A 16,841-nucleotide genomic window follows, 5' to 3' on the forward strand; every position below is an offset into this window, starting at 1 on the left:
TCCTACCTCTCTCACTCCTCCTCTCCTCCCTCCCCTCCCTCCTCCCTCCCTCCTCTCTCTCTCTCTCTCTCTCTCTTTCTCTCTCTCTCTCTCTTTTCTCTCACTCACTCACTCACTCACTCATTTATTTTCCTTCTTCCTCATTCTTTTGCTCTTTTGCTCGGTGGGGAAAAAGGACGCAGAAAAGGGGTATTTGTGAATCGTAGTATGATCGGGGAATAAGGACGACGAGAGAGGAATCGAGAGAAAGGTAGAAAATCAGTCAGGTAAGAGGAAGACCTCGCTACGACGAGCGAGCAAAGTAGGGGATTTGTACAGTTAGCAAAGGCCGCAGCGAGTGCGACTCCACCTTCGACTATCGTCGAGAGTATCATGCCAGCATCTAAAGTCGGACGGAGATTGTTTTCCCTTCCATAGAAGCGGGACAACGTGCTGATCAAGACCTATCCAAGCTGTCGGGGATCGGCTGAACTGGATTCTGGGTTTCCAATCTGGCGCTGCACACGCCTTGGCTCCCATATATTATAGCATGCTGTCGAAATCGCCGTGTTGGTAAACGGACAATTGTCTCGACGTTTGATTCCGAGAATTTATATCAGATTCCTACAATTGAGAAATTAAGAACGTAGCTGCACGTAAGGAACGACTTTGCTGAAGTATCTAAAAATTTAGGTAGATCTAAAAATAATTTTGTTTGGATCATCAAAAATAATTATGTCATTATCAAAATAATTATACCGAATATAGCCTTCATTTATTTGTGTTCAAAATAATTAAGTAGGACACTCAAACTGGTTTTTAGAATATTAAATTTTTTGTGCATTGACATCAACGTTCTATATAATTATTTTGATGATCCAATAGAATTATTTCCAAATCTGTATATAGCTAGAAAAAAAGATTGTAATATGATATATTTTTTATAAAATTTTGTATAATTATAATAACCTTTACAATATTATCCATAATTACATCTCATCTATATCTCTCAGATTAACTTATATCTAACTTTATATCTAACCATGTTATGCCAATTATACATTACACAATTACACAGATCCCATCGTTTATAAATTATAATCAAGCGTATAAATTAGAGACGGCTCACGGCAAAGAATTAAGAAGAAGAATCCAAGAAATAAGTTAATTCTCTATGTTTCCCATATTTTAAATTCCTCAGCGTGATGTGAATCTCGGGCTGTAGAAATCTAGAAAACACGTAAACGCGCAAACGCAACATTAGTACGATAATAAATTACATGTTAGTAAGACTGCGAAGAAGAAAGAGAACATGTCGCGTCGTGGGAGAGATTGCGTCTGTTGGCATAAATATCATCTCTCGACGCAATTCCTTCCTCTTTCTCTCTTTCTCTCTTTTTCCCTATCTCTCTGTTTTTGCAACTCGTTTCTGCAGACGTTTGCGTCCTGTTACGATTTATGGGAAAACTCTCGTGAACTACATGAAACATAGGGTGTTGTCAGTTAGATAACCCACTTCTCACGTGCGCCCGTACCTCTCACACGCGAGAAATCTTTCGAATGGCGATTCCTCTAACGTAATAATCGCGATCGCGAACCGATCGCACGGAAGCTCGCGATTTCGAGAGGCCGAACCATCCCTGTTGTAATGATTGCGTAAAGAAACAGAAAGTGATAGTATGCATCTTTATTTTCAGGCATACGAATACGTATAAATAATTCAATAAAATTTGGTATAAGAAAGAAATTCATAATTACGATGTCTTCGTATTTCAAAAGATTCGAAGAGAATTTTTTGAATTAGGAATTTCTTTTATATTTACTTATACATTAAAACCTTCAAATATAATGAATGAACACGAATTAATGATAATATAAGTAATTCTACACTATTTTGTAGACAGATTTAAAAATTTAGCTAAATATCGATCTAAAAATTATTTTGTTGAACCATCAAAATAATTATGTTGGAAATTAAAAAATTATGAACTATGCTACAAGAAATTATAAAATTCTAAACGATTAATTTGAATTTCTAAAATTATTTTGATGGTTCAACAAAATTATTTTCAAATTTATATCCAGCAAAATTTTAAATTTTTCAATAAAATTATTCTTTGTGCATAAACATGTCCTAGAATAAATCATTATTTAATTCGTCAATTTATTATTCCATCAGTTTCAACAATTTCTCTAATAGAGTCGACACAATTATAACTGATCAATTGTACAAAAAACGTGAATTACTTTCTGGTACTTTCGAACTATATTCATGTGGTTTGCACGTAACAGCTTTCTGTTTATTTATGAGCTCCTTGATATGCTGTAACAAATCCGTTCAACTTTCTTCGTATTAATATAGTACGATACATATACTAATCGTTTAATTATATAGCGAAATAAATCTATAATAATATTATAATTAAATATTATTACTTAATATTTATATATTTATATAATATTTATATATTTAGAAATATTATTAAATAAATTTTTATTTACTAAAAAATAGCTCATTCTAAATTTCTATTTAAGGAATTTGAAGAAATAGTTACACAAAGGTTTCTCTCTTCCCTATTTCGCAAAAATATTTCACGGTTACCTGCGGAACCAGTTGGCGCAATTTCGTTGATTGCACTTCGCCGATAAATTATCCAATTAGAGCGAATCGCCTTTATCGCAGTCGAACCCTTTTTTTCTGGCTTGACAGTTTCAGGCGAACGCGATCGGCGTACCTCACTGTGCGCTATACGCCCCTTTTTTTATTTGATTTTCAATTCTGCACGCCTATGGGACAAATCTTTCGTGTAATTTCCAATATTTCCGCCGGCCGGTCGAACATGTGTCTGCAACGGCATCGATTTCACGGCAACCTTTTATCGACGCTACGAATTTTCAAAGTGTGAAAAGGGTTGGACCTCTCTATGCTTCAAAGGGTGCACAAATAGCATTGCAGAAAAAATGTCTGTTAGAAATCGTCATAAATATAAGGCATTTTTTTTGTTTATTTTACGAAACTTGTATTTTTCTGACAACAATAAATCATTTTTGCTTAATTATGAAGGGTATAATAAAATATTATTACTGCTTTGATAGAAAGGTAACATCTTAAAATTTGGAAAAAAATTGATATCGATTGTAACGTCTTGGAAACCCTAGAAGTCATCATTTTCCACCTCTTTGACATTATTTTTCTCAAAATTATGAAGTAATAAATGATTTTATACAACGAAGTCGTATTTATCAAAAATACATTAGAAATGACTATTCAAAAAGCGTACTTCGTACGCTTGCATTTTTGATTTAAATTCAGTTTGCAAAAAAGAAACTAGCGGAATATGAATAGTATTCCTCTTATATGCAAAAAATAGAACGTTGAACCGTTGCAATGCGTTCGAAAGAATGGCGTGAGATACGTTCAAGATGGATTTGTGCTAAGCCGGTCGATGTACTTTTATAAGCTGCAACGCTCATAAACACACGATGCGTCTGGAAAATTACTTAGGAGCGTTATAATTATGCAAATTGATCGAGCGGTGCTGTAATAACCACACATAAACGTTCTATCTTTCGTTTATAGCATAAGAGAAATTTAGCGCAAGAACGTTACGACGCGCAACGAAAGTCGCAATTCACGTGCTATTGCAATTCGTTCATCAGATTGCAATCAAGTGTCTGAACAGCGATTTCATGATGATCTAAGCAATTTCCCAACGTAATGCAATTTTGGGAAAATATCTTGCAATTATATCGAAGGTCACCCGATATAATTGCAAGATCATAAAGTAGTGCACTTTTTAATGAACAAATTATTCATTAATTGATCAATTAATATTGGAAACTATAATAGGTACATAAGATTCTTAAACATGATGGACAATACTGTAAAAAGTTTTCGTATTCTATACAGTAATCAGATCGTTGAATCATTGATCATTGAAATATAGATGCTTCGGTCAACTTTGACATCAATTTTGTGAACACGAACTAAGTGTACTCTCCATTATTTTTGTGTGAAAAAATCGATTTTTGCATACATTACGTTTTATTATATTGCTTGTTTTAGTAAAATATCTCCAAAATATTTCCATATCTCAGACTTCCGAAAAATTTGTGCGTTATCTGTAATTATGTCCACACAATATCTTAGATCGTGTAATACCAAATCAAAATTCTTATTATACAAGTGCTTTAAAAACCGAATGCTTAGATTCAAATATTATTTAAAGTTCAGAATAAACTGATTACTCAAATACGAACATTTTCATTAATCATCAGTATTAAAATATACGATAATAAATACGAATTTTCTGATCTTGATATAAACTAAATTTAATTATTTAACTCAATTATTTACAAGGATTATAAAACACACACTTCGAATATCGGACAAAACTTTTTATAATTCTTATAATAGATAAATAATAAATATCTAATTTCTTAATAAATATATATGAACAATTGAAAAAAAAATAAAACATGCAAATAGTAACATTTACTATTACATAACATTTACATAACATTTACTATTATCATTTTCCGACTTTTTCCACTTGCAAATACATACTAATTTAACAAGAAGTTGAAGCCACGTTATTTCCTTCGGTCAATGCATTTATTATTGTAATTATAGTATTTTTTAGAGAATTCATGATATTTATATCATGTTGAGACAAAGGCTTTATTATGTAATATATTTTAAATATGTTAAATATTTTAGGACAAGATCTGCATCTTGTATTTTCGTACATTTAAAAAATAATCGAATGGGTTAATCGAGGCTTACCATTCAGATTGACTCGCAATCTGTAGATCCAGGTTTGATTTCACCTGCGTTCACGCAATTTACGCGATTTAAGGAGCCAAAAATGATCAATAAAATATTGTTAGAAAATATGTGAAATTATTAGAAGATATTTAAAAATTACTATTAAAATTAATTTTCTTTGTCAAATATGTACATTAGACAATGTATAATGTATAATATAATATAATATAATTATATTATATGTATAATATAATTATATTATATGTATAATATAATTATACATTGTACCTGATGAAAATTTTTTTCATAATTTTTATACGAATTGAAACATTTTTCAGAAATATTCAGAAATATTCGGAAAGTTTACATCTTCTTTCAGAATTTTTCATACAAGTGAATTCTGAAATATTTTGAAATTTCTCATCTCATAATTTAAAAAAATATTTAAAAATTTTTTAGATTTTATAACATTTTATTAGAAATTATATTTACAAAAAATTTTAGAAATCTTAGAAATCTCTCTACGATATTTCATAATTAACGTATATGAAAAATTCTGAAAAAAGATGTAGATTTTCTGAGAAATTTCAATTCGTATAAAAAAAATGTGAAAAAATTATGAAAATATATAAAATTTCTGAAAAATTAATGCAGAAATTCTGAAAAATTATATGAAAAATTCTGAAAAAAATTTTCACCAGGGACAATATCAAATATGTACGTCAAATATATATATGTATATTTGTTCATCAATGCTTCGAAATACGGAGTCTGCCCACATGCTATTGCTTTTACCAAGTATTGAATCCCAGAATTCTTTTTTTGTAATCATGTCTATGACATTTGAATCTGTAAGTGCATATGCAATAAATACTAAATAAAAAAATGTGTATTTATTTAATTAGTAGGTATACAGTTAAAATTCCATTTGAACACATTATTTTATGATTGTACACTGTAAAAAATAAAATGTTAATTTTAACATTAAACTCAAAGATGTATAGTGAACTTTCTGAGACATGCAAAAATATTAAAATTAACATTTTTGTGTTAATTTTAACATTTCTTTTTATTAAAAGACTTTTATTATTTAAATGCCTTAAAAATCGAATATTAGGTTCCAATACTATTTACTAACTAATACTATTACTACTATAATACTAATACTATTTACTAACTAAGAATGATGCTAATTACTCAAATATAAAAATTATTTATCTACTTAGTACTTAAATGATAACAAATATAAATTACCTGACCTTAATGTAGATCAAATTTAATTGTGTAATTCAATTGTTTATAAGACTTATAAAACACACATTTCAAATATCGGACAAACGGACTTTTAATAATTTTTATGATAAATAAATGTTAAATACTTAATTTATAATATAAACAACCAAAAGAAATATACAAATATTCTTACTAATTACTATATTGGATATTATTTTCCGATTTTTCTGTTTGTAAATGTGCATCAATCTGCTCAGAAGCCGAATCCATGTTATCTGTCATGTTACATTACACAGTATTGTCAGTATCTTGTGTAATGTGTAAGACTAAATTTGACATAATATGTCACATCGTAGAGAAAGAAAAAGTCGAAGATTGACGTGTGAGAGTTGTTATAATATTGATAAAAATATTGGTATAAAAAATATGTTTAAATTCGCCAGCTAATAGTACCGATACATTTGTATCATTGCAGTTTTACATACATACCTATTCTGCAATCTATCAATCATAAAATAATAAAAACAGGTATTGACAATAATTAATTAACATCATAACAATAATAGCCAATTGAGTAGCCTATTGGCAAAAATCATTATCTTGAAATTTTTTGTAAAAATAAAAGAACTTGTATAATTTTTCTTATTTAAGATGTCAATAAAATTTTTTATAAATTAAGAAAAATTTATTGTTTTAGCTAACAAAACGTATATGTAATATAATATAAAAAATACAATTTTTATTTATTAAAATAGAATGTTCTTGACTGGTTTTACAGCTGTAGAAAAAAGAAGGGTTTTAGCAGATTTTAGGACAAAATATTCATCATTTTTATTCAATGTGACTGATGGATATAATCTTATTTGCAACAGTAGGAATTTGAGGATTTAACTTTTTTTGCACTTTTGTCGCTACAATATAATTTAACTTCTTTCATAATTAGATTTTTCTCTCATTCTTCTCCCTTAATTTTATAGGGTTCGTAATTGTTTCAGCACATTTTTATAACATTCAATTCGTAATCAGGGAACTAAAGAATCCAGAATTTGTTTATATTTTTGATATATAGAATAAAGCTTTGAATATAAGTTATTAATTTCTAAAGGTTTAATATTTAATTTTTCTTTTTATATATCTTAACAAATATGAGTGTAATGATTTCAAAATAATTTGTTAGACTATCAAAATTTGATTATTAAAATTTTACACTGTAATGATAGATTAGAATCCTCTCAATGCAACTCTAACGAAAAAGGCATTCATTCGACAAATCATTCGTATCTTTCAATGTCTCGAATTTTTCTCGTGTAACTTTTCGTGGAAATTGCACAAATAAGCGAGAAACATTTACAATCGTCCCTCTAGTAACATATGTTACTATCCGGTCAATTCGCACATGATTTACCACAAATATCAGACTTGAAGTTAAAAATTCAACATAATCATCACCAGAAGGTGGATTTTGTTTGTTTCGGTAGAACAAATTATTGACAGTGCACTCAAATGTACGTGAATATCCTTCGATAACATGAATCCGTGCAAATAGACGACACGTGTTCTTGACATTTTTCGTTCCTGAAGTTTATATATAGGCGCCGGTCTTATATTATTTACCGTAGAATCGCGCGCAATCAGGAATCAAATCTCGGCGTTTGTAACGTGGTAATACATAAAACGGTCATTCCGGAACATTCCAAAATCCTGCATAATAGAATTTAATAATACCGTAAATTATTGTTTCTATATTAAGTTAATATAGAACAAATGTTCTGCAGTATCAAAGACAAGATAAATGTAAAGACAAAAAATTGCAAATGCACCACTGTGAAGCATGAACACGCTTGAGTACGAACATACTTCTTACGACAAAAGAATGAAGAGCGAGTAGCAAAAGTTAATATAATAAGAACGTAACGTCTGAAAATAACTGAATCTAATGACTAATTTGAATTTTTAAAAAATAAAAGGAATATTTTATAATAAATTATACTCGTATTTTTAATAATAATTGAAATATGAAATATAAATAATTAATTAAATAATAAAATTATTCAATATAACAAACATTCATTTAATTTAAATTAACATGATTGAAGAAAAAAATTCGACACGAATCACATTTATTAATACCTCTATTTTCGTTTTATTGATATGATCTATACAAACATATCCAGTATTAAATGTACACTTTTTGATAATTTCACCTATTAGGCACCGTATGCTTTTTTTCATATTAAAACAAGATATTTGTTTAATAAAATGCATAATGCACGCGATTGTTGCTTACATATAAATTTTTTTTTATTATTTATTTTTACTTTTATTATTTATTTAACATACTATTTCTCTAACTAGCCTAATTTATAATTTTAATAAAATAGAAATGAGATAAATGAGTTATTTCTTTTTTCTAAGGGATTCTTATAGGAAAAAATTATCAAGATTTAATTCGTAAAAGAGACAATGAAGTCATTATAATAAAAAAAAATCAATTCTTGCGTTTCGTAGTTTCGTAGTTTTGCTCGTTGAAATTCTTTTCCGAGTATCCCGTTAACGCAGTACTGGTTTCTATAGGGATATATCTGACATTATCAGTTGATTAGCGTATATGACATATGGTCACCGTTGATTTTATTAGATTAGCTGCAACTTATTTTTTCAGCCATTGTACATGAGTATAAGATAACCATAAGACTGCGAACTTTCACAACGAAATATTGTAAGTAATAAAAACATAATCCATTACACATATTATTTCTTATGCAAATGACATTCAATTGAAAATATTAATATTAAAATATTGTAATATTAAAATATTTATATATAAAATTTAATATAATTTATATAAATAATTAAATTACGTAATTTATTAATATATAAAAGATTGTATTTTCTTAAAATACAATTATATATTTTTTTAAAACATCTTACACTCATTTCTAAAATGGAAAACGCCTGTTTATAGTTGACCCGTTATACTTTACGGACAAGCGGTATTCAAAAGTATCTAAACATTACAGAAAGCATAATAATTATTAATAATATTTATACAATTTTTTTCTTTGCACCATTAATGATGAAAAGTGTTAAAATATTTATTCTTGATAAATAATTTTTAAAATAATTTTCAACTTAGAAATAAAAAAATATTTTTAAGCATTTATAAATAATAAAGAAATTATGGTTTATTAAAAGCTTATAATTTTTCTTTAAGAAACTTATCAGCATGTAAACTTTAATTTTGTCTTTTTTTATAATATGTAATGTGCATTTTTTATACGCAAGTGTAGTAAAAACACATTCGAGAATTGATTGTAAATTCTGCAAGAAACGTTTATATACGATAATCTCAAAGCAGTGTAATCATCCTAAAAACCTCTAATCTTCTAACAAGGCGGCTACATCGCCGTGGCACGCGTCTAATGCATACACGAGGCGAGGCGAGGAGAACACCAGACGTACCCCTCTATGGTGATTATGGGGTGAACTCTCTCGGTGCCCCATAGAGCCTTACAGTGGCCCAGACCTCGTGGAGGGGACGAAATACCCCCGGGACGGTATATATGTTCTAAGAGCCCCTTGCCACATGCACAGTACCAAATTGTACCCCGCCTAGTCCACTCGTCGGTGAATTCTTATTTTCTCGTTCCAATCGTCGTTATGTGATATGAATTTCTATTAATGTTCGTTCTTACCTTCCGAGAGTGCTCTTTCTGTGTTGTGTCATTTCGAGAAATTCGTTTTACTTCTAATTTACTAAAAGTTGAAGATATTTGGTAAACCACAAATTTGGATTTTGACATGGTACGTGAAAATGTATTCTGCAAAATTTTTTAAAGCAGCTCGATAAAAAAAACGTTAAAATTCTTCTCCGAGATTGTAAAAAGGTATAACTTAATTTAGAAATTTTAAAAACTAGGAACTAAAATACAATTAAATAAAAAAGTATATTTTAAAAAATATTTTATTTTTTTAAATAAATATCTTGATTATAATAATTTATATATGCAGAGGATACAAAAGCAGAAGTGTAAAATTGTTTCATTGCTTTGCGTTACAGCAAGATACAGCAATGTCGTCAGAGTACTCATTCTGCAGCGAGGGTGGCTTCGACGAACTCTCGAGTTCCTCCGATTCTGGTTTCGATGTTAGCTTCGAATCACCAAAACACGAAATACCACCTGACACTCTCTTCCCTCCAGCTAAAGAAGTGAAGCGCAAAAAAACGCGAAATACTCGTTGCAAAAGTCCCACACAGGTATATAAATCAATGAGGGCTCTCAATACTTAATCTATCTATAAAAAATTTTTACATTAAAAACAATTAAATTACAATTTTTCAAAAAATTTTCTAAACAACAAAAATTTAAAAGTTTATTTAAAATACACTTAAATATGCAAATATTTTTTAGATATTATTATGATAAAATAATTTTAATTCTTTGAATTTCTTTTAAATGCTTTTCAGTTTTCTGCATTCAGTTCTTTTAACTTTAGCCTTTCTTCCTCGCTTCTGCTTTTTAGTATAAATTATTAAAAAAATTTTTTAATAATAAAATTTAAATGAAATTGTAAAGATTTAATACGAAAGTCTATTGAATTTTCTGACTTAATATATTTGACTTAATAATTAAGTTGGGAGACGGGAGAGTGGCTTAGATGTAGACGCTAATTTTTTGCAAAAGAAAAAATTCTATAAAATTCTATAAAATTCTTTAAAAAAGAAAAATTAAATTTTATTTATGTTTCTTTTAATTTTCTTACTCGTAATTGATCAATCTAATTAGAGATTTTATCTATCTGCTTGCTTTTCTAAGCTATTCTTTCAGAATAGTTTTCCCGGAAATTAGATTCCTTCTCACAATGTCCCTTCTGCAAACAGGTACTCAGATTAAAGAGAAACCGGCGAATAAAGGCAAACGATCGCGAGCGTCACAGAATGCATACTCTGAACGACGCCCTGGAACGTCTGAGGATGGCCCTGCCAACTTTTCCCGAGGACACGAAGCTTACGAAGATTGAAACTCTCCGTTTTGCTCACAACTATATCTGGGCGCTGTCGCAGACTCTGGGCAACGCCGACAGCGGTGAGATCACGGTGAACGTCGGCAATGTTACCGTCAGTATCACCGAGAATGGCAACATGATCACCTCGTCAACCGGAAGCTGCGCGGTCGCAGCCCAGAAGAGGCTCGGACCTCAACATACCGCGGGTTTCCCGTATCCACCTCAGGAGCGATTCGTCGCGCCAGAATGGCAAGAATATGATTGCTACAGCGATCAAAGCGTGAGTCCACCGATGCAGTATCAGCCTTGTTATGACCAGAGGATGTATCAGATTCATCGTCCTCAGCATCAACTAACGCCGCCATCTCATCATCATATGCCTCATCACAATATGTATCAGTGTCTTTAGACGTCGAAATGCAGATAAATTTTATTTAATGGTTTAAAAATGGTTTAAACGAGCTGGTTTCTTCAGCGTTGATTATCTTTACTCATAAGATTCAGCTCAATCTCTCTGTCTACGCTGATACAAATAATGGAAAAGACACAAGAACGATTATGTCCTTAAAATTATCCAGAGAAAGAAATTGAGTATAACTCAATGAAGAGTGTTTTTTTTTCCAAAGAGCTGACGTGATTGTAAAAAGAAAGGACTGTGCTATAATTATCGTTATCTACTTTATAAGAGAGTATTTTATTCGGAAAGAGTATCGGTTTTACTTACAATGTAAATTGATTAGAATGGTTCTTCTTTTAATCTTCTGCTTTTAATAATTCTGCTTTTAATCTTCAATAAGTTTTTTTTGCTAATCATCAATCAGAAAGACGGTAAAGCATATAATTAGGACAAAAATAATATTTTTTTAAATATAATGTAAATCAAAGATTGACTTTTGTTTCAAGATTATTACAAGAGCTTTTTTTATACTAATATTAGAAGTAGTTTAATTTAACGTTTCAACAATGCGGAAAAGAAGAAAAAATGTTGGATTTCTTACATTTTAAATACGATACTAACTGCGTTCCTTTTGTTCTAGTCAGCAATATTTTTAGTTGATCTCGAACGCTCGATCTCATTTTTGTTCAGCATATCTTAAGGTATATTTATATATGAGCTTTTAAGTTAAAAAAAAAATATATATATGAAATGCCAATCAGTGCTCTTATTTTAATACGCAACTACTGATTCAGGGAATATATTGTATATAATTTATATCTGATCAATAAAAACATATTTTACTTAAACTTCGTGTCGAGTCACTTTTTCTATCTGCATGTACATATTAATTACATCTATTTATATGTTATTAATTATAATACATTTATGTATAAAATTTTAAAGTAAAATATAAAAGTTTAGATTTTAATTTCATATATATCATATATATCAATTTAATTTATAAAAAAATATAACATTGTTTATGTGGTTTTTCTTTAGTATTATGTCACTATTTTTTATGAAAGATTGAAAGATCGAAATTAGGATACTTACAGAAATCGCAATTTATAAATCCCGTTCTTCCAACGAAATGTTCTGATCCACTTTATAGGAATGGAATAGTGACTTGAGAATGGACGGGCACGTGCCAGGACACGCGTCCTGCATTGAAACCACTGCAGAGCAGATGTATCACAGATCATGTCTAAAGTTAAATCTACCCATGTAATCCGTGAGATTACATATAAAAGATGACAATGATTCGACTGACTCAATGTGAGTATTGAATAACCAATTTTCACAATTAGCTCGTGATCTTCAAATAAGTTCTCTCATTATTCTTACAATTTCATAACTTCAATTATTTTGTTATATGTTTTCGTTATTTATGTTACAATATTTTGAATAAATAACGAGCAATTATAAACACAAATAAGGTGTAAAATTTATTTTAAATTATATATGTTAATAATTTTTTTTATTTTAAGAACGAGATAAAAATGCTCTGTAACCGATTAAAATAAAGATATAATTAATACAATGATATACAATAATAAAACAACATTTTTATAATAACTAAAAATGTAATAATACCTAAAACTGTAAAAATAGATTTTTGCAATAATTTTCCGTGGTTGTACGCAAATTTTATAGCATTGATTTGAATAACATTCGTTCATTATTATGCAAAAGCATTTTCATAAAGAAAGCAATTTGCATAACGAGAGCAAGTAGGCATCCCCTTTAGCTTGACGGCCAAGTGTTAGCAAAATAAATAGATAAAATCGATCGTTCGATCAAACGGAGTAAACGGCGACGGAAGATCTGTCAAAACAGTCCTTCGTAGCGTTCAAAATGGAAGGATAATATTTTCCTGTCTAGTCCTTGAGAAAATTTCGCTTCACTTGCGAGACTTACCCGTTCATTGTAATAATATTGATTCATGATTAACTATTGCGATAAATTTTTCAATTAGAAATTACATCATATATTTATTCCTTATTATCTCATTTTTATTGATTATATATTTAATCTTTTATAATTAAATATTTGTTTTGTCAAATTAGCTTATTTTAAGTTTTTAAAAATTATTTTATACAAAACGGAAAAATAACGTTTTCTTCTTTGACTTGAATTTCAAAAATTAAGGCTATTAATTATCACTATTATTTTAATTATTTTTAAATCAGATATTAAAGTTTAGCTCTTATTCAAATAAAGTTCAAAGAATGTATGTTCTAATGCAGACGCACTGATTCATCAAAACTACTGCTGTGTGAACAATAATTTCCTATACAAGATCTATTTGCAAACAGCGTGCAAGCTGCAACGAATCCGTTAGCACGCTCGAACGTTTCCCCAAATCTCGCCAATAATAGTAATGCCTCAATGGCGCCATTATGCGGACGATATATCAATGTGTGCATAGCACATGACAGACGGCCAGCATCCATAAAGGTGTTGGATTTTGGGGGGGTTCAATCAGTTTTTGCCGAGAGCTTACATCCCATTCACATACCTAGTAATTTAAAAAAAAAAGATAATAATGTATAAACAGGCGCGACAAAGAGTTCTACCGCTTACTTTGTTACCTTTGTTGCAGAATGCTTTTCGAAAAATATACTGGAACTTCATTTAGGAATTCTTGTCGATTAACTTGGAAATAAATAATTATAATTCGAAATCAGATCGATAAGTCAAGAAGAGAAATGATTCTATTTTCGATCAAAGTAAATCTAAAATATTTAAATTCGATATGAATTTATAAACATATCCACAAAAATGAGTATTTCTTTGGGAAAAAATCGGATGCACCTTTTTTACTTTTTTTTACTAAATATCAAATATCATAAATAATAAAATTTTTTGGCACAGAATATTAAGTTATTAAAAGTAATCGCATCATTTTCATGTATTCAATTACTTTTTCACCAAACAAATTTTTGTCATTAATTATTATTTATACACGGAAAAAACAGTTTTGTTGAAGTATTTAAAAATTCAGTTAGATCTGAAAATGATTTGAACCTTCAAAATAATTATGTATGACTCAAGACGGCTTGCTAGAATATCAAAATTTTTTTTCAACATTGCTCATCATACTTAAGCGTCCTACATAATTATTTTGATAGTCCAAAAATTATTTTCAGATTCATATCTAGCTAAATCTAGGTATTCCAGGAAAACCATTCTTTTCGTGTAGGAATATAATTTTAATCGTTTATTCCACATTTCGCAAAAGCGAGACATTTTTCTTCCAAAATATATATCAACTTGTGGGAAGCAAGCCAAATTCACGGATCAAATTCGTAATGTTATTGTCCGAATATATGATATTTTTTGTTCCTTTTTTTTGCTCATTGTGAAGTCGCGGACATAGTGATTTCATTTCGATCGACCTTCCGTTGAGTCGTTTCCGTCGAGTGCACATATCGATCGCCAGAGTTGGCCCTCATTGTACTGGCGCGCTGGTCTGTACGGTGACATACTGGTAGCTGACAGAGAGACGGTGGTTCCCCTCATGGAAAGAAAGAAAGCGGCACGGTAACGAAGGGAATGAAGCATGGATACCGGGCCACGGTCATCAGGAGGGTGAGACGGCCTTTCCTAATTCAGGAAAACTCGTGAAATTACCTTGACCGATCGTTGAGCACTTAATCGAAGATTAATGGCCGTAGTCTTTGAAGAACGAAGCTCTATAAACGCGATTCGTCCCCGAGTTGAAGATTTAATTCGCTTCACGAGTTGATAGATGTGTCATTCTCGATCTAAACTGCATAGATTAACAAATTCTGCATTGTCTAAATGATCACATTATTATAGATGTATAATTATTATTAGCGGAAAATACATATTCGAAGGAACTTGTAATTGAATAAATTAAACTGTTAAAATACTAAAAACTATATTTATATAATTAATCTTTCAATGCCACTCCTAGTGACATAAAATATTATGATTCATGTTATTTGTGCAATTATAATTTATTAGTTCTTGTACTCCATTCAGATTTATTTGCAATAACTATAAAATAGTAAACTATAAAATAGTTTATTAACCTATATATAATTCTGCATAAAATTTATATAATTACTCTCTAAAACTTTTAAAGTGAATCTCTGAAGAATAAAATCTCTCGAAAATTGAACTCTTTTTCAAGACTGATTCAATTTTCATTCTTTAGAGTAAGATTTCACTCCAGAAAATTTAGAAAATAATCTACTATGTCTATACATAATAGCTACTATGTGTCTTTTTCTTTAAATATAAAGAGACGATTTTAGTATCTTTAAAAAAGAAAAATGAACGACAGAAATCAGATTCCATAATAAATCTTAAATCGTGTAGTGGAATCAATTTTGGATACTACAATATATATATTTTTTATAAAACAATTTCTTAAAAACAAGGATTTATTTTTATTTCAATGTTTTTTCTTGGAATTTCTGAAGCTTCGATGTATTTATTTGCAGGCGTGCAAACACGTGTACTTATATGTTGGAGGAAAATTCAGTAAGCATCATATTTCCGCATCTGTTTAGATGCATTCGTGCAGGGTAGGTTTTCCATTGCAAGCCGGCATTTGCAGGCCTTTGTGGTAAACCATGACAACAATACCAGTTACACTACCGCGATCGGCTCTGACACACCACGCTTTCTCTATTCGCGGTGATTCGCTCGTGTTAAAATATGGAAAGCCTTATTTGACCTGCCGCTGATCGGTCGCCCTCTCTTATCCTCGAGATTTACGAAATTAATTAGAATGGACTACGGATTAATGTGCGTACCCTCATCTCGCGTGATGCGTTGTCAGATAAATCGGAAATGCCGCGAAATAAAGCATGTATGGATTATTGTGCATTTATGCATTAGCATTACTAAGCTTGACAAGTCGAGATGACTAGAAAAATTAATTGTGATTAATTTTTCTGCGGTTGAAGCATTTATTATATAAATTATTTGTTAATTATATAAATTTGGAGCAGAGTATATATATATATATATATATATATATATATATATATATATTTATCAATTATGATTCCAAAATGAAAATTGTTCGAAATATCCTGTATATTATATATTTTATAATTGTATATTATATATTATATATTATATATTATATTGTGTATGTGTGTGTATATTTTATATAGTCAATTTTTTTGAGAGAACAATTTTGGAAACGTTATTCAGAGTCATTCATATAATTATTGGTGTCGCGAAAATTGACGGTTTCGCAAAACGTCAAGTCGATGACAGGGATTCATGATGAGAAGGAGAAAAAAGGGGGAGGGCATTGCCACGCCGCATACATACGTACAAACATATTCACCTATGTGCGCGCATATGTACCCCATAGTTTGACTCCAGCGCTAGACGCACAGGGGGACAGATGTCTACGGGGGGCAGGTGTAC

The 16,841-nt window shown here is 29.9% G+C and overlaps 1 protein-coding gene across 1 annotated transcript; it reads left to right on the plus strand.

Annotated features, from left to right (window-relative positions):
- Window positions 1–10,052: 10,052 nt before the first annotated feature.
- LOC105624484 (basic helix-loop-helix neural transcription factor TAP) lies at window positions 10,053–11,396 on the plus strand. Its single transcript, XM_012205843.1, has 2 exons — window positions 10,053–10,238; window positions 10,863–11,396. Exons 1-2 carry the CDS (start codon window positions 10,053–10,055, stop codon window positions 11,394–11,396), a joined length of 720 nt encoding a protein of 239 aa, XP_012061233.1.
- Window positions 11,397–16,841: the final 5,445 nt, after the last annotated feature.

Source organism: Atta cephalotes, assembly GCF_000143395.1.
Source record: "Atta cephalotes unplaced genomic scaffold scaffold00080, whole genome shotgun sequence".
NCBI classification, from domain to species: domain Eukaryota; kingdom Metazoa; phylum Arthropoda; class Insecta; order Hymenoptera; family Formicidae; genus Atta; species Atta cephalotes.